Source organism: Oryzias latipes, chromosome 10 (assembly GCF_002234675.1).
Source record: "Oryzias latipes chromosome 10, ASM223467v1".
NCBI classification, from domain to species: domain Eukaryota; kingdom Metazoa; phylum Chordata; class Actinopteri; order Beloniformes; family Adrianichthyidae; genus Oryzias; species Oryzias latipes.
The window spans coordinates 18,529,126-18,548,417 of record NC_019868.2 but is presented as its reverse complement, the minus strand read 5'-3'; the positions used below and the strand labels follow the sequence as shown (position 1 = coordinate 18,548,417).

At 38.4% G+C, this 19,292-nt stretch overlaps 1 protein-coding gene across 1 annotated transcript in view; it reads left to right on the top strand.

Annotated features, from left to right (window-relative positions):
- Window positions 1-19,292, top strand: part of nlgn3 (neuroligin 3) — a gene marked incomplete in the record, with an annotated part of 94,968 nt that overhangs the window by 2,800 nt on the left and 72,876 nt on the right. Inside the window, 1 exon segment of the mRNA NM_001177474.1 lies at window positions 13,409-13,468. Within this exon segment, the coding sequence (NP_001170945.1) occupies window positions 13,409-13,468 (60 nt within the window).

The following is a 19,292-nucleotide window of genomic DNA, read 5'->3' as shown; positions in this document are numbered from 1 at the left end:
ATGAATCTGTAAAGAATTTCGTTGATCAGGGATGGTTTCATAGCAGAAAAGGTTTAGAAAAGGTCATGTGGACAAAACGTTGGAAGAGGCAATGTCTTAATCTTAAATTCCAAATGACCCTTTTATAGTTTTATTTGCTTTTTCTTTAATGATACAAAGCAGTTCTAAAGGTCTAAACTTCTTAAGGCAACAATCCCTTGTGTACTGGCAATAGTATTTTTGCCATCAATTGAATCCGTAATTACTAACATGCTACTTTAGATAAATATGAATAATGTTTTAGTTCAATTCATGAAAAGTAACCAAAAAAAGGTCACATTTTATAAACATTCCTGACTGAAACCATATCAAACACCAAGATTTATTTGCAGCTTTGAAACTTTTCTGTTTAAATTCCAAGAAGGGAGGAATCAGTTATTCTCTTTATTCTGTGAACCCAACTTTCTGCTTTGGTAAACCAATTTAACTGAAGACAGACTGGCCCTTCAGGCACTTCTGCCTCTGAATTAGTCTCGGATGTGGAATATGCACAGAAATTTATTTTTAATATTCCCTTGCCAGTTCAATGTTTTGTTTTTTTTTCAATTATCTTCCCTATGCTCGGTAATGAGAAAGCGGTTTATCATAAGTTTCATATTTTGGTTATTTGACATGTAATTGTGCAATGGTGACTCCTTAGTTTTTCTGCGGTTGAGAGTCTACTGTTCAAATGTATCCTTTACTTTTTAGGAGGATGTCATTCACACTCATTTACGCGCAACTAGCACAAAAAAATGATGGAAATTCATGTTGACCACACATAACACTTGCAGCCAAGATGCGCATTGCCCGCAGATATTTTAAGTCCGTCCAAGGTTGCATTTTGTTGTTGGGCGTAAGTATTTAAAATCAAGTGTAAAGTTAAAGTCCCATTAGCTTTCATGCACCTAGGTATGTGAAATTTGTTCTCTGCATTTGATCTATCCACTGGAGACGCGGTGACCTGCAGAAACAGCCGCGCTCAGGAACTATTTGGTGGTTTAAACCCTTACTGCAACCGTAATCCTAACCTTAACCCCTCCTATGGGTCCATGCGGCCAAGAAAAATGTTCAGGGCTGGCTGCACATAAGGTGTTTCGGAAAAAATTAAGTGCGAATCCACAGTTTTTACTTTTTATCCTCTTTTTTTTTAGATTTAAACCTTACATTTGACATTTTTTGACTGGATAATAATTAGCAGAACAGCATTATTCTTTTAACTCCAAAATGTCTCCAAAAACTCACAAAACTGCTCGTGGTTAACCACAATTTGAATAAATGTTTATTCAGAAATGCAATTTCAAGGTTTATTTTCTTTATATATGTCCTCCATCATCAGAAAAATGCTATATGAACATGTTAAAAACATAATTTTCATTGTGGGTCTTTAAATAATTTTTCTTTAGCTTGAGTCATAAGAACTTTATTAGAAACATTTGCTGGTTTCCTTCTCAGGAGGATCCAAATGTTTGCCGATGCCTTGTCAATGAATAGAGTGATCCAATGGAAAACCAATCATCTTTGCTCATTAATCAGGAAAGACTGTTTAAAACTAATGTGAGCTTTTTATGCTTTATGCACTAAGAAATCTTTTTACAATCAGAAAACCTTTAATATTTTTGTTTTATTGAACATCTGAACAGGTTTACCCCATTGGGTCTAGAAAATTTACAGTAGTAAATAAATATAAAGTCCCAAAAAACTTCAAGTTAATTTCTACATTTGATTAGCATTTTAAATGTGTAGTGAAATTAAGGAAAATACTCAAAGCAATTATGTATTTACAAAACATTTTTTAATAGCTTATCTATTGATTAATTTTAAGAATTTTTAACATTAAGTAGTTCAAAAACTTTGCAGCTCTTTCGAGCATAGAAAGAATAATTGGTTTAGGTTTGCTGTGTGATATCAATGTACATTTATGACCATCATAAACAGAGAGCTGCATACCAAAGCATCTAGGAATCAAAAGTTACTCTGACAGACAAAGCCTGTCTGAAACTGGGTCATTCAACAGGACAATGATACCAGGCACCCTTATGAAATCTACAGCACTGTTGAGAAAAGTAAAGAGTCGCTGTGTTGCTGTGCCCCAGTTAAAGTCTAAACCTCAAACCAATTAAAATTATGTGGATCTACCGCGGTGAATGTCTAAAACACAAACTGAACTGAAGCAACCTAACATAAAGTGGGCCAAAGGTCCTTCACAGTCAAGAGAGGCGCTGATAAAACAGGAAAGGTCAACAATCATGACAAAGCCCAGTTTTCTACAAACTGCTTCCCCATTTCGTCTCACTTTTCATGAAATTACTTATGACAAAACATAGATTGTCTCCTGCTGTGGATCAATTGAAGTTATATTTACCTAATTTGAAGACCTGGCAAAGGCCAGGTGATTTATTATTATGTCTGCAGACATAAAACCTTTAAACAAAAAAGCAATATGCTTTCTTTTTTCATTGATTTGACTTAATGTTTGTGTGTGTGCCTGTGTTAACCTTATAGACTATGACAAATTACAATATTAGCTTCATTCCTTTTTTACATCGAGGTTATATGTTTGAAACTGAACTGTAATGATGGAAGCCTTCCTCCATTGATTTTCAATCAGTCATTATTTTGATGACAGCAGTAGAACCCTTACTCATCCAAGTCCTTAATTGACTGTAAACCCGGTTAAAAGTGAGCGATGAATGGGATGGCCTTAGCATAACTGTAGTCGTTTTAATTCTTTTTTTTTTTTGAAAGTCCTTCATTGACCTTTCTGTCACTTATGATTGCGGCACTGGCATCCAAGAAGAGACCACTTGTATCAGAAGAAAAATGCCTCATCAAATGATGAAGGTGACCCTCTTACCTGCAGGGGACAAGTGGACCAAAGCCGTGCCAGCAAATCGAGCTCACAGCAACTTATCATCTCCCACAAATATCAATTTTTTTTTATTGTCACCTGTCTTTACAATATGAGTGCACACAGACACACATGGGGTATATTTATGCTGAGTATGCAGTTTTTTAACATGGGTCTGTATAATGCAGAGTCATCCACACTGTGCAATATAAGTGTTTCTTTCTTGTGATTGATGCCAGCATCGGCATGCAGTTTGGACAAAAGCTAATTCAAAAACTTTCCATCCTTTTATGTTTGTGTGTAACTTCACAAGAATGTTGTTTTCATGCAAAATCTCAGGAAATCATTCTTACAAGTAGTTGCTATTCAGAGCACAAATTGCATCTACCGGTAATACCCAGAGCAGATTCAACAGAGCTTTTGTCTCCATTCATAATTGGATGTTTACATTGGGTACAAATAAAAAGGAAGCAATTACCTCATGTTTACCAGACTTGCAGCATCATCTCAAAGCAGGGCGTGGCTAAGATCACCACTATATGTTCTGAAGTGCTACCCCAGGGTCATGAGAGACTGCTTTCCCAGTCAAAGAAGTGGTCTAACACCAGCTGGGGATACCTCAGAGTGGTGTCAAAGCACAGGGAAACTGGAGTTTTGGTCATATCACTCGGTCATTTTCTCTGCTCTGAGTTTGAGTGAATGGAGTGAAGAGAGGGGTAATGATGTTCAGGACTCAGAGTGCAAGGCTGGCTGAAGAAAATTCTATTTTCCTCTCAAAGTAAAAGTCAAGTCAAAGTATTTTTTTTATCTTTAAAGAAAGTTATCATGGTTAAATTGATAAGCATTAAAAGATCAGTCAAATTCCATCCGTTTATTAGGACACCCGGGTGATATTTTGGTAATGATATTCTACCCTTTGCATGTTTGTTTATGAAACATTCGCATTATTCTCTTTCATTTTTATAGCATATCTCAGACTGCTCGTAAATAACCTATAAAAAGTGTACTCAGAGACCTTCACATTGTTTTTTTTTGTTACCTTCTCAGAGACATTTGGCGATGGACTCTTCCCCATCCTAACTTCATCTCTCCTCAGAAGGCCATTAAAAATAAGTGGAGCATATCTCGCCCTGTTTTGGTTTGATTCAGACCACTCACCAATCATTCCCAGCAGCCTTGAACAGAAGGAAGCTGCCATGTGATTTGCAGCTTGGTGCCAGTGCTGAGTTGCCCCATCTTTTGCCAGACCTGTAGATTAAAACCACCAACAGACACACTGTTTTTTTTTCCTCCCTCTGACGTCCAGATGTTAGAAAGCTGGGAAAACTATAGAAGAATCCCAATCCTGGTTAGTCAGTGCCATGGCAGACAGTAACACACCAAACTAATCCTGTTGGCTGGCAGACTCAAATCAGCCGCGGGGAGGGAGGGGCCAATCCCTGAATGCTGCTGAGAAAATCTGTACTCAAAGCATGCAGAGGCAGAAACTTTCAAAGAACAAAATAAAAAGAACTGGCATAAGTGATTTAAAACAGAGCAGATTATGTGTTCCACCAACAAAAATCTTTTGTTTTACACAAAGCTATTCCTCTGGTACAATCCTATACCATTATTTGTCGGGGACAGACTTCAGACAGTGAAGGCCTGCAGCTTGCAGATCTAATCACACTGACTTAAGATGCAAGACGTGACTGAAGCAGGAAGTGTCTATTCAGCTGTTGAGAGCCCTCCTGCTGCTGTGCTGTCAAGCTTTCACAGTCAGTCCAGTTAGTTTGTTCTTTGTTCACCCCAAATTAAAAGAAATCGTAGAAACAGTCTCTTCATCTTAAAAGAAATATTCGTTTTGAAGAATACTTCTTGCCAGCACTCAGTTCACTTCTTCTTGCCCTTAGTTTTCCTCCCATTTTAAAGAAATTAAATCACATCTGCCTATTCCTACATACTAATATGTTCCCTTAGCATACATGGTGTTTTAGGAAATCCACCCATCATTTTTGCATTCTTAGAACAACAAAGAACATTGGCCTGGCACTTGTCATACATCTGGATTAATGCACCTGTCAGTGTGTTAGCAGTGATAAAGAGGTTAAAGTTGCCCTGTAGACTTTACTTGTCAACAGGAATCTTTCGCAGAAAAGCATTGACTCTATCTGGCAGATCTAAGGCACAGTCTTTATTCTTATTCAACATTTTGCCTTCCCAATCCTGAAATAGTTAAAAAGTGTATTTATTTGCTTATGTTTAAAGTCTTCGGCTTCTCTGTTTTTTTTTTTTTTATCTCGCTCTGCCACATTTCCATATGTGTAGGGAAATGACTGCTAAACTCTAAATTTCATTTAAAAACATTTTCTTTCCTTTAAATGATGAGAGAGCTGGATCCTAACCTGTGGAAAGGATAATACTGTGGATAGGAGGCTGCCTGGAGTCTTTCACAGAGATAGTGTGCCAAGCTCAGAAGTCCAGGAAGAACACAGAGCAAAGACCGCCACTCCTCCACATGGAGAAGCGGTTTGGATATCTGGAGAGACTGCCAGCCGGACAGCTTGTTGGTGAATTGTTCCAGGCCTGTCCAAACAGAAGGTCCAGTGAAAATCCTCAGAAAAGCTGGAAAGACCATGCTCTGGAATGTCTTAATATGCTTCCTGAAGATCTGGAAGGGGTGAAAGATCTGGTATCCTTTCTTGGACCTGAACACTAAATCAACAGTAGATTTTAGATGTATGAGAGGTAATTTATTCTTGTTGAAAGGGAAATCAAAAGGAGCCAGTTGAAGTTGCTCGGGCATCTAGTCCGGATGCCTCCTGGACGCCTCCCTGGGGAGGTCTTCCGGGCATATCCCACTGGGCAGAGGCTCCGGGGAAGACCCAGGACACACTGGAGAGACTACGTCTCTTGGCTGGCCTGGGAACGCCTCGGGGCCCCCCAGAGGAGCTGGAGGAAGTGGCCAGGGCGAGGGAAAGTCTGGACATCTTTGCTTAGACTGCTCCCCCCGCGACCCGGTCCCGGATGGATGGATAGATAAAGGGAAAATTTAGTTTTTTGTTTTTTTTTTGTATTTGAAATGATAACAATTATGAAAATTTTAAGCTAAAAAGATTATTGATTTAGGCAGCAGTGACATTCTGTTCCATTGACCAGAAGAATGAACACAATCTGTTTTTGCTTTGGCAGTTTATTATGTTGAAGATGACGAAAATTTCCCTTCGTATTTGAATAATTCTAGATATAAAACTTTCTTCTTTGGAGCATCCACTGCAGAGGATCCAGTGCAGTCCCTATCTCAGAACCAGCAACCATTTGTTCCTTTTATTTGAGTCATTGACGCTGAAGCTGCTTCCCATCAAAAACTGATTACTGGATTAAGTTATGCACTTTTCTTTCTATTCTCTGTAATAATTGAGTATAATTCAATTTAGTTCAACTTCCAAGTTTTAATTAGTTTTAACCCTCAAGTATTAAGGGGCAGCACTTGTCTGAATGCTTCTCTGTTCAGTTTAGTTCACGTGGGTTGAAGGAGGAGTGCACTGAGTGGTGTTCATGCAGGCTCCATTGTTGCTTTAATTATTACATACCTGCATAGAGACCAGGGAACGAAGACATATTTAGAATAGCAGAATTGGCAAAAAAAATGTTGAAAAAAGAAATACAAATTCAGGATTTGCAGTTTCTTGTTCTTCTAGCTTTTTAGATATTGTTGACATAAATGATCAGATTAGCAAATATTGTATAAATACATTTATGAGAATAAAACTGTAAAACCATGTAAAAAAAAGTTGTAATTTTACAGGAATAAACTCATTGAATAATGAGTTAAAAAAAGTCAATATTTTACAAGAATAAATTTAAAATTTTACAAGTAGTAAGTTGAGAATTTACAAGATTAAAGTCATAAATTTATGAGAGAAAAAGCTGTTTACTAAGAAAAATACAAACAAAAGAGTATGAGAGACAAAAAAACTAATTGTAAGCAGTTACTTTGGCATTGGTTTCACAAATAAAGAGATACTAAGTATTTTAGTGAGTCAACATTGTTTTATTTTAGGTATAGGAATATTGAAAAGAATAAGTAGTAACTGGGCCTCTTCAGAAGAATATTCTTGCCACAAGGAGTGGCTTTCCGGGAGGGGTGCCGTTTAGCCAACAGCAGTATAGATGCAGAGGTCTATATATTAGTATTAAGGTGCATGGAGTCCTATGATGAACTGAAGCCTCTTGGCCTCACCATAAATGGCTGCATTGATGGATTTAGTCGGCACGTGATGTGGATGGAGGTTTACATTGAGAACTTTATGTTAAAAATATGGCTTTTTTTCTTGTAAAAGTATGATTTTTTCTCATAGTTTTACAAATTTATTCTCATAAAAAGAACATACTTTTTTATCATACTCATCCAACTTTATACTTTTATACTATTTTTTTTTTTTCTTTCATGGTGGCCCTAATACGCCATCATAATAAAATAAAAAAAGGAGGCCTTCCACAGTATCCCCACCTGTATTTATGTAGAATCAAAATGCACCAGACATTGAGGCAAAACTGAAGATGACAGTAGAAAAACTCTCACAACTGCCCTTTGGATGTAAAGTTTATCATGTCTCTTCTTATCAGAAGATACTATGTTTGAAGTCTAGTCTGTTATCCAGCTGTTTATATTTTACCACCAAGTCTACTACAGAATGTAAATGGGGAGTATTCCTTCTTAAATCCGCATTTATAGGCTTTATCTCGTTTACTCTCTCTCCTTTATTAATCTTCATGGCAGATAGAAAGGCACCTTGGCTATATTTTTATTTTTATGCAGGTGCATCTTTATGGTTTTTTTGGGTTGTCCTTTTGTGTTGGATTACTGCCTCTTTAAACTTTAGCTGCTCCCCCTCATGCGTCGTCCCATGCTCTCCTCTAAACTGTTCTGGAAGTGAACTGATGAAGACGGAAGGATGGAAAGACGGACAGAGAAAGACTCAGGACAAATCCAGGTACACTGAGGCAGAGAAACGGCCACCTGAGGTTTGCAGACTGAATACAACTTGCTTCAGATTGTCAAGGCTGCAGCAGCTCACATTTCACAAAGTCCCTTTCCACATCCTGACCTTTCTGATATTTAACTCCAAGGCCCATCTATTGTTGGTGAGCCCTTTTCTAGCAAAGGGATGGGCAGTTAACATTCAGCCTCTTCGTAATGTATTGAGTGAATTGTGGATTCAGTCAGAAGTCTCTGGAGCGTGAGGGGCTCTCTGTATGTATTTGTGTGGATGCGGTTCACACTTTGGTTTATTCGTGTAATAGTCAGTTGCCCACTATTGAAATGTGTTTTGTTTAAAATCCCATTCTGGTGAAATGTTACATTTCCATCTCTTTTATGTAAACAGTAACCCAGTAGGAACCTGGCTTTGTGGAATTTTGAGACTTCCCCCTCTTGTCTTTGTGAGTTTAAAGTAGTTACTCCAGTTTTTGGTCATAGTGAAACACAGGCAGAATTAGGTTAATTAGTACATAATTGTAACTATGGTAGCATGTGGGCTTCACTATCCAAGTTTATATCAGCCTAAAAAGGGTGTAGGTACTGCATGAAGAATTCCATCTTAAATCCCCCAATCTTTGTACCTTGTTTTGATCAGATATTGTTGTTTTGCTGATTTTTTGAGGTGGTGTGGTTTTCTTGAAGGTTCTGATCAGCCACTGCAGATTTTCATTATCCTCCTTTCCGTTCAACTCAAGAATCTTGTCATCTGCAAAAAGACGGACTCTGAAACTATATCGTCTATCAGGAGTAAGCGTTAGGAAAAGCAGAAATATCATAAGCACATTTTTTATCAAAGTAAATGAGATGGTGAACAACAACTAACTGAGGATTGGCAATAGGCCATACAGGAAATATTCAAAGTGAATTTATAAGCCCTAGCCTCATCAAATGTGAATTTAGAGTGGATGTCAGTTGAAAACCATGCTGGCTCTCCCCTGGTGCAGTCTAAAAGCCCAAAAGCAGCTCACTGGGATGTGACACAAGCCTTTTGCTTTGGTTCTACTTTTCCTGCAAATCACACCCAAGAAATATCATTTTGCACCTAATCTAACCTAGCAAACAGGAAGTAGGCATATTCTCCCGTTAGCATAGAAAAAAAAGAAAGAGAAAAAAAAAGTTACTTTTTGAAATATTTCTAAACAACCACTGCAACTGCAATAAGTGACACCAAAGATGATGAGCAGTGTTTTCAAACTTAAAAAAGGCACCCCATTTAATATGGCACCAAAGATTTGGCAATGAAAACAAACCACCATATTTGCTATTACATTAATACTATAATGGTTATATTAGTTATTTATTCTCTCTTTTTGACTGATTTACTGGATGTAGGCTGCATAGGTTGACTTTGTCTAATGTCACTAAAGTGCAGCATGTTTTTAATGTTTGATATTGTTTTAAGAAGCAGATTGTCCCGTGAGACATGTGGGTATTGCGTATTCTCAAAGTAGGTCAAGCAGTGCTGAACTCAGCTCCAATACAAGGCGTCTTCAGTGGGACATGCGCCACGCAGTCTAAAGGGCTCTGCCTCTTCACATAAAACACATTCTGTGAGACTGGGACATACCGGTAAATGTTTTTTTTCCAAAAAAAGAGCAGAACATACTTTTGAAGATTAAGTTCTTTTATGTTTACATCAAAATGTTTTACATTTCTTAAAAAAAATTGTGTTGTTTTAAGGTCCATTTTATAGAAACAGAGTTGATGCAGGGGACTGCTCTGTAACCTCTGGAGATAGTTCTGTAAAAAAGAATGCCGTACACAAAACAGAACAAACAACAAAATATTTTTTTCAAACTATCCTCTCTCCAGAGTCTGTCTGCAACTCATCTACAGCAGGCAGGAGGTCAATCTTCTTTCTGGCGAGGCACTTATCCACTTTCTTTAATCGTTACTGAATAGATTTTCTTTGAAATAGGGCAAGAAATACTTTTGAAGACCATGCAAAGCTTTTTTTTATATTTTTTTTCCTGAAATATTATTAAATTATACATCACAAAACAAGTACAAAGACTCCACAGTGGAATGTACAAAAATGTGGAGTGTTGAAAAAAGTGTGAGATGACCCAGTTAGCCCATGTTTAATCTGTGTGTGAGCTAACTGTTCAGCTCGGCCACCATTAAATTGTAAATAAAGCTTCTTGGATGCAGCAAGCCTCAGGCGACAAGCTATACTATCTAGCTGTGTACACAAAACACTTAGCTAAAATGAAAGCAACTTGTACTAATGCTTGAATTAACAAAACATTGACAGAAAAATAATTTTGAAGTATCAAATATAGATGAAGTTTTTGCAGGAGGGAAGTAAAAATGCTGTACAGCAGAATGTAGAATAGCTACAAAGCTGACTCAAAGTCACATGATGCACAGATTAAAGAGCTAAGATGTAAAAAGGTCCTTATGGCTTGAATTTGTTGCAAATATCTGAGGGTTATGCACCTACTGAGAGAACCAAGGGCAAGTCGCGAGAGTTGTTGATTTATCCCCAGCACCTTTTTCATTTTCCTCCCTGTAGCTTTGTAATCTCTTATGGAAAGATCGTTTTTTTTTATACAGGACTGAGCCTCATCTTTCTGTGTCATTACTATGAAGGCAGGTGACCTGCATTAAGACCAAAACAACCAAGTGTTGTGATTCTTGTACAAAATGTGGAAAAGTGACAAGTTTTTACTGCCTGCAGTTTGTGTTTGAGATCTCCCCTCTGAGCTGCTTGGCTCAGTCAAAAAGAGCTGCATTTGCTCCACTCATGTGAGCTGGTCTGACATCAGTCAGTCACTGTGCTCAGCTGACACACCCCTGTTAACTTGGAAGTGAGAAAACTCATCATCTCTTGATTTGGAAAGTTAATGATAATCTACACAGTGATTGTTTTAACTCCCCTTGCTTTGCTGGGTGGGCTCTTGTCACATTTGTGTTTGATGTGACACATGTAGAAAGCACTAATCAGGCTTTAAAGGCCAACTCCAATGAAAACAGTATTTTTAATGTTTTTAACATTTTCTTGTGGCATTTTTCTGATGATGGAGGACTTATACTGTATATTTATAAAAAAATTAAGCTTAAAATGTACGTATTATGAGTATTTCTTGATTCAAATCATTGTGAAACAGGAGCAGATAAAAAAAGCCATTTGAAAAAGAGTGTATTTGTTATATTGAAGATACAAGCACAAGCTCTTTGCTTTTCTCCATTCTGATGCATTCGCTTGTAGACGACTAGATCCATGAACGTTTTTATTTTATTGTCCAAGCTGAAAACTACGCTGAAAAACAAAACTGTGCAGCTGGATAGCATTTTTGTTGCACCGGTAATGCTAGGTTGGGGATGTGAGAGACTGGAAGCTAGCGGGAGAGCACATGAACAGAGAGCTCTCAGCAGCAGGAAAGAGGGCAGTGTTGCTCTGGGCCAGGGCTGCTCATTCCTGGTCCTCGAGATGTACCACCCTGACTGTTCTCCAGATTTCCAAGCCCTGCTAACTGGTGATTAGCTCAATCCGATGTCTCTAGAGTCTGATTGAATGAACACACCTGGTCCAGGTAATCAGCAGCAAGCAGTGCAGGTAGAGCTGGAAAACAGGCAGGGTGGTACATCTAGAGGACCAGGAATGAGCAGCCCTGCTCTGGGCCAATGGTCCCGCTCACAACTCAGAGGCAAATTTCAAATGATCTTCTGCCACTCTGCAGAAACTATGTCTTAGAAAATGACACACGTTTTTATAATTCTTTGAAAAACGGTGTAATCATCACTAAAAGACCACTGTTGATGCTTTTAAAATAGATCAAAAGATGATTGAAGTGGGACTTTAAATGAAGCTCATTCATTTATGTAGAGATCGGAAACCATGTTTTTAGTGGTTGATGCTGCAAAATGAAACTCTAAGAATTAGAATTATTTACTTCTAAACTGGTAAAATTTTGCTTTGTGTTGTTATGTGACAATGCAGGCATCACAAACTAAAATTGCACCTCTGCAAGCAATATTTGTAATATTATGTGAAACCGATAAATGGATTCAACAAGGTCATTGCTCTCACCAGGTATTTAAAAAAAAATGTTGAAAATCTCTCTCCACTTCAGAGCATAAATGTACTCGGTAAATGTCATGACACTCAGCCTTTTACATTATGCAATTAACAGGAAGGCTGCAGAGAGGGGAGGGTAGGAGGAGAGGAAATCAGATGTAAAACGACAGATTCATGCACATATCAGGATAAAGCGTTACTAACAATGGAACATGACCGGCGCACAATACATTCAGACTGTGCATAATACATTGAAAGCTTTCAGTGGATGAAATGACAAAAATGAAAAACCTTCAGGGTATTTGTTATGAGAAATGTTTTTTAGTGAAACACAGTTACTTTTTTGTAGCTAAAGCCCTTATTTCTCACTATTGATGTTATTCTCACTTGTCTTTTGTGTTTATATCATCAAGTATTTGGTGGAGTGAGAAAACTTTTTGCTTCAGGGTGGTAAGAAAAGAAAGATCATAAAAAAAAGGTCCCATGTTTTTCTAAAAAGCTGCTTTTCCCCTCAGTCGGCACTTTTAAGCCCCAAGTAATTCCTCCTTCAGACAAAAGTTTTGCCATTTTCTGATAATTAAAGATTATTCCAAGAAGACATCTGATCCTTTGTAATGATGAAAATATCCATAAATCACATGTCATTTGACCTGTTAGGATTGTTATTGATTCATATTTACTCTGGCTCAGTGATTCAGCACGAGGGGAACGTCAGCAACACGATTACAATCTCCTGCTTTCATCATTTTGTGGGAGTAAAATTGGAACTGACAGGGTGCTGGATAAAATGTGTTTCTCCTGTAAAAAACAGTGTTTTTTTATGATCTTTTGAAATCTTAATAGATAGTTGTTGGATTGAGACATTCTCAGATTTTCGGGCTGTCCGTGGGAAAAAGAAAAAAAAATGTCGTATTTGTAGTTTAGTTTTTACTTTTGCTGTACATGGATATTCTTTAGTCTTCTAAAGACAATCTGCTCCGTTTCTTTACTAGGTCGGCGTTTTGGTTCAAACAAGTTGCAAATTGCTGTTTCAAAATTATAAAATATCCCTTTGCAATTAATAAAATATTTTTTCTGAACTTTTAATAGGCAATAAAGTTTACCCTAAAACACACAGGAAAAAAATGACTTCTTAACTATGTGTTGTTGCAATAATATTCAGATAATATTCAGATCAGATAAACTTTATAAATCTTTTTAATAATACCAGTGTTACATGACTCTGCATATTCATACAGTATTTGTGTGGATTTACTGAAGTGTTTTCAAACAATCTGTGTGCAATTTTGACTTAATTAAGGTTTTTTTGAAATTGCCAAAACATCAAGTTTGTAAAAGTAATGTAACTAAGAGAAAATGTCTTCATGTATTTCAGTTACATGTGGTTTTAATTGCTGCTCTCCTTGATATTACCCTTCCCCCATCTGTTTTGCCAAACCTGCTATTTTGAATTTCCCTGTGCCTTTCTATATGTCTCTACTTGCTCCAATAACAGGGGTCCATGCAAAAAAACAGGGCGAGGAGTTATCGGAAAACAACGGTGATGAAGACGAAGGTATTTTCCTTGGTGAACAAAGACGGTGCATGGTTTCCTTTATATATTTATTTATTTGACTATGAATATGGATTATGTTTGACTTTTTTTTTATATGTAAACACAATCATCAAGCACCACTGTCAATCATGTGCATGCAAGTTTTCTTTTTTTTTTCTATTTAAAAGTCAGCTAAGTCCAGGCTTACACATCTCAGTGACTGGATGAGGTGTCTGGAGCAGTCCTTGGCACCTCTGTGTGTGGGCGTGGCCAGCTGTGGCATGGGGCCAATAATTGCAGGGTGACAAAAGAAGTAGCGGTGTAATGTAAGACTGTTCTCCAGGTCTGACTGCAGATTTAGATGAGGAGCGGCAGTTCAGGAGAGCTGCTGAAGAGGATTAGAGAAAAGAAGTCTAAGCAATGGGAAGTTGCTGCTCAGCAATCGCATTGTTCAATTTCCATATTTATTTTGGGATATTCCTGGCTCAGGATGGATCTCTGCCGAGATTAGAATGAGAGGCGCTTCTTGTGCTGCAACAGAAACGGCTTAAGACTCTGAATCTAAATGAAACCCTTCACACTAACCTGCTCTTGTCTTCTTTTGCCGCTGTAAAAGAATGTAATGTAGGCTACTTTTTTCTCTCTTTTCTTATTAGGTTTTTGATGTTTTTATTTTTTATTTGATATTTTTTTTACAATTACCAAATTTAACTGTTCAAGACCAAGCACCCATCTTTGTTTCCAAACCTAGAAACATTGCAATACCTCCAAATACCATAGGGGGCAGGTTGCAGGTGGCAATTTTATAAAAACTATTTTAACCTTTGTGCTATCCTATGACCCCACCCTTACATTGACGTGTTCTCCCTACAATGACAAAGGTGGATAAAGGTGAAGAGGATTTCATGTAATCCATGGATACCAGTGAAGATCACAAATCATTGAAGAAAAAAGGTTCAGCGCACTGTCTAGTGGGTCTAGATGACCCAAATCCCAATGTTAAAGTGCCTAGGATAGCACAAGGGTTAAAATGTTATGTTTTACACCTAAAACAAATCTTTTTATTAATAGTGAAGACGTCTTGATACCGTACATTTTAAATGCTAAATAACACTTTTTTGTTGAGTCTTTTTCAGTTTAAATTCCATCTGATTGATTAATTTAATCTAGAAAAAAATCAAAGAAAGTAAAACTTCTAGAGTTTTTTTCTTGTTTTTCTTTTTTCTATTTCTTATGTTTACAGTTTTCCAAGGAAACTGTCGCCTTGATACCTGTAGGTTCTTTTCTAAAAACAAAGCGTCATGCTGGCCCCGATCACAGAACAGGAAGCGTTGCCATGACATCTCTTTAGCACTCAGGTGTTCCCCCATTCAAGCCCAGGGCAAGCTGTTAGAGCAGCAGATAACTGTCGTCAGTCCATATTTTACCAGCGTTTACCTGTGCAGGTTTCCCTTTTATAAAAGCCTACATGCATCAATATGTAGCTCTAGTCTTTTTATATAAACTGACAAGTGCCAGTCCTTTTGTCTGGCAGGACCTTTGAATGCAGAGTGATCTCCAAGCTGTTGTGCCATACTACTGTAACTGAAAATGTGTAAGTCTTTACTGACTGCAGCTAATGCTATTTAAAGAACATTACAGATGAAGCACATTAGATAGCATCTCCACTGCAGCACTGGTCAGTCTTCCTTTATGTGTAATTTTTCAGTGAATTTCTTTCTTTTTTTTCACTGAAGGATGTTTTAGTTCATAAGTCATGTCTCTTACTCTTGTTCCCAACAGAAGCTGGACTATTACTGTGAAAAAAAGTGAAATTTACCATAATTGCATCCATTACAACCAATGAAGAATCAAACACCTTCATTCATGTTAAAGTGGAGTCAGAGCACTACAAGAATTCTGACCCTTCTCCATGAGCTGATGAACCTCTCATCCCTTTCAGCTGAGAGAGCTACTGTCTCGTCTTGTTGTTGTGTGTGACCCCCTCCATTTCACAGTCTGTTCATCCCAGAATTACCATGCTGTCTGTGTTGGCAGTCTGTCCATCCTGGGCTAATTTTCTCTTTCAATCCAATGCATCAAAAACTTTCCGTCTTCATGTTTTGACTGTCAGAGACTGCCGCTAAAATTCTAAATTGAATAAATATTGCATCAATGAAAAATATAAAAATGCTGTTGTTGCAGCATATGTAATAGAGCGCTGTATAAATTAATAATAAAAAAAAGATTGTGGATCAACCAATTTGACACAGAAAGAAAAGAAATTGAAATATGAAAGTAGAGAGCACTTTGTCGTGTTTTGTGTCTAAAACACGACTCCGTGAGTGAAGTGTTTTCATCATGTGTTTTGCTATTTGTCCCTTTGTGTCTGTCTGAGCGGCAGACACGCCCCTCGAAACCCAGAGTGCATTCAAATTCCACACAACACTTCCTTTAGTAACACAGCCGTGTGAGGCCAAGTTGCTGTGATTTGCACCAGCCCACAATCAAGGCTCAATTTTACAGAGGCAGTTGTTGCAGTGTAAAAGCCACCACAAGCTTTCAATCACCCCTCTGCTGTTCTTTGATAAAGGAGAACATGTAAATAGTGGGATGGAGTTTGTGTGGGGGCTAAATCTCCCAGGTGGAACGTGGCAGCGGCATTGAGGTGCTGTGCCCAGCGATAGTTGGCGAGAGGCTGCCGTCCCCACTCCACCTCCAGAGTGTCTCGCACCACTGCTGCCTCAGCCCACTTCCACTGATGAAAAATAGATCTGTGTGCTTGTCTGCCATTTGGCAGTTCGAGACCAAACCGGATGCTTCCGCCCAGTATGAGCGCACACACATTTGTTCACATACACAAAGCAGCCTTCCAGCCACCAGAAGCAAGCATAGGACACACTCACAAACATACATACCCCCTCCCTCGCGGACACTTTCCATTGCTGCTCTGCCAGAGAGCAGAACTGAGCTCCACCTGCCCGGGTATTACCATTAATTCCATTGCACAGACCTGGCTGGATCTCTATCCAGCAAAGCCCTCAGCTCAGTCAGGCAGTCTGGAGAGTGGCAAATCGGCATATTCATACTGCATTCGCCCCATTTTACTATCATCCTACTCTCTCTAATATGTAAAGCACAAAGAATGTGGCTCATTGAAGTCCATTTTTTCATAAATCTTTGAAACGCTGCAGCTTCACCTCTTTTCCACATAAGCAAGTTTTTCTAATGATGATCCAGTTGGCATCTTTTTTCTGTTGGTTCTGGAAAATCTCTGCTATTGTCGTCTGTATTTTCCATTTCATCCTCCACTCTTATTTTGACAAAATAAACAGAAACAATAAGGACAACTGCTTTTAAAGAAATCAGGAAATTCAAGAGCAGAAGTGGTTTAGGGTGATGTTATTATTATTATTTTTTTATATTGTTCAGAGCGCTGCAGCATGTCTGCAGGCTTTGTGCAGCACTGTAACATGTTGAGCTGTCGTCAGAAGTTCAGTGGCTTTGTGTGGAATAACAGCAGCTTTTATGGCTTGGCCAGCAAGCTTCCTTGAAAGATTAAAGGGGTATTCCTTCTTCACTTGGGAAGCAAACAGCTGTCTGGGAGTCTTAGGGAAGGCAGCCCCTCTCCTCTTCCAGCTGCTGGGAGCTTTGACTATTAGCCGTTCATACTTTTCAATGTCTTCCCTCTCATTTCACTCAGCCACCTTTTATTCCCATCCAATCTTTTCTTTTTATCTCCAGCACACGTCTTGTCTGCTTTGCTGCCAAGATCATGTTTAGCGCACAGAAGCCAGGGAGAAGTCACTCTTAACAAAGGCCATTCCTCGCAGGAGTAATGTCAGTATTTACTGAGGAGCTCACTCAAATCCCTATTTCATTTACTTTACCTAATCAGGTGATCTTTTTTAATTAAGACCAACATGACGTAGACCAGTTCCTTGGAAGGTTCAGATCCTCTGAGGTTCACTGTTCTGAAAGATTTACTTGTTGGTTTCTTTCCCTACCCAGAACCTCTGATAAAAGATTGATCTGACAATATTGAAAAGTGTTTTTTTCTTCTTTATTTTTAATTCTCTCAAGTGTTGTATTATATTGACATGTTAGGTAAAAGAATTAAAACACGTTTCTTGTTAGGGCTGGTATTTTAGAGGACAAAATGGCAGAGCGTTTGCACCACATACAGCAAAGTGAATCAAGTTGAGTGTTCAGCAGGATGTTGCCTCTCAGAATCTGCTTCCAAACTAGCTTCCTTGCTGTAAAAAGCATTAAGCTAGGTTCACAATGCCTTTGGCAACGCACGTTCAAGCGACCACTTTCAATTAAAAGTCTTTGTAAATGTGCGTAAATAGGTGTTTTGGGCTTCCATGTTTAAAACTCTCACATTCATGTGTAGCTTTGCAAGTTTCTACAACTAATTCCAGGTCACGAGGGCCAGTGTACTACAGGTTTTCCAGCCATCTGCCATTAAAGCTCCTTATTGGCAAAACACACCTAATCCAGGTAATCAACAGCAGATAATGCAGGGTTTCTGGGAAACCCTGCTGGCCCTCAAGGTCTGGATTTGGACACCCCTGCTTTAGACAAGAGGATGCAGAGACTAGTGTCATGTGACTTAGTTTTTTTTGAAAATAGAAAATATAAGTTACTTTGTTTAGTTTAGTTTCTTCATGTGCTCGCGAGTTTTAGTTTTTTGGGGGATTTTTAAAATAATATAAATTCCATCTCTCAAGGTAACTCTTCAGGAGTCACAGACCTGATAACTGCTGTGTCAGACCAAATTGCTTTTTGAGCATTTTTCTTGGAATTACTTTGCAACTTTGGAAAACCACATTTTGTTCCTATTTTCCCCTGTTTCCCCCTCCTCCCAACAATTTATTGCTCATACAGTTCAAGTTTATTTCTATTGCTGCTTTCTAAGAAAGAAAATCAATTTGCTGCTTCTAAATGTGAACATTGCCGGTAATGGAGTTGTCATAAATGAACTATAAAGCAGAGGCCAACACCAGCACTCAAGTAGAGTGCATGTCACATCCTGCTTCTTCAGGACATTGTAACCCTTTTCCTCCACCTCAGACCTCACTGATAGCCGCTGACAGCCGCCATGTTTCCCAAAGTATTGACACAGTGAAAGCCACCAACACTTATCTGAACTCGGCTTTATGTTGTCAACTTTCCCGGTGTCAAGGGAAGTTCCAGGGCACTCACTGTCGGATATATGACTGACTGCTTTCAATGCAGTGAGAGATAAAGGGCAAAAAGGTGGAGGTACAGGTAGAGGAAAGAAATAAGAAAGTAGAGGAGAGAAGCAGCCCCCCTGGTAGGTTTTACTGGCAGCAGCAACACTTAAAAACTCAGCTCAGGTTTGAGTTATGCCTCCCACTGACACTCCAATCAGTCCAGAGGCAGTGAAAGGCACATATGAAAGGTCTTGCCCTCCAGTACTTTCTAATAATGTAAGCCCTGCGATGTACTTTTAGGCCTAACTTTCCTGAGTGTCTGAAAAGAACATCTTTAATCACTCCTTACCAGATTTTTCTCTTTATAAGCACACTATCAAAATGGGTATATTTGTAACACAACCAATTTTATTGAACTGTCACTTCTTCAAACTAACAAAACCTAAACACAATAAAATCAATAAACAGCATAGTAACAGGTTTATAGTCGGCTGAAGTTCAACCAGAGCTTAAAACTGAAACAGATTTTTTACTCTTACTGTATATTCATGGAACATCTTCTTTAGACTAACAGATCTTGTAGCCTCAGCTTCCTGTTTTTAGTTGAGTATACGAATCTGGTATTATCTTGTAGGTGCTCTTTATAGTGTGGGAAATGGATTATTAGTTTCTGGGACTTTGCAATG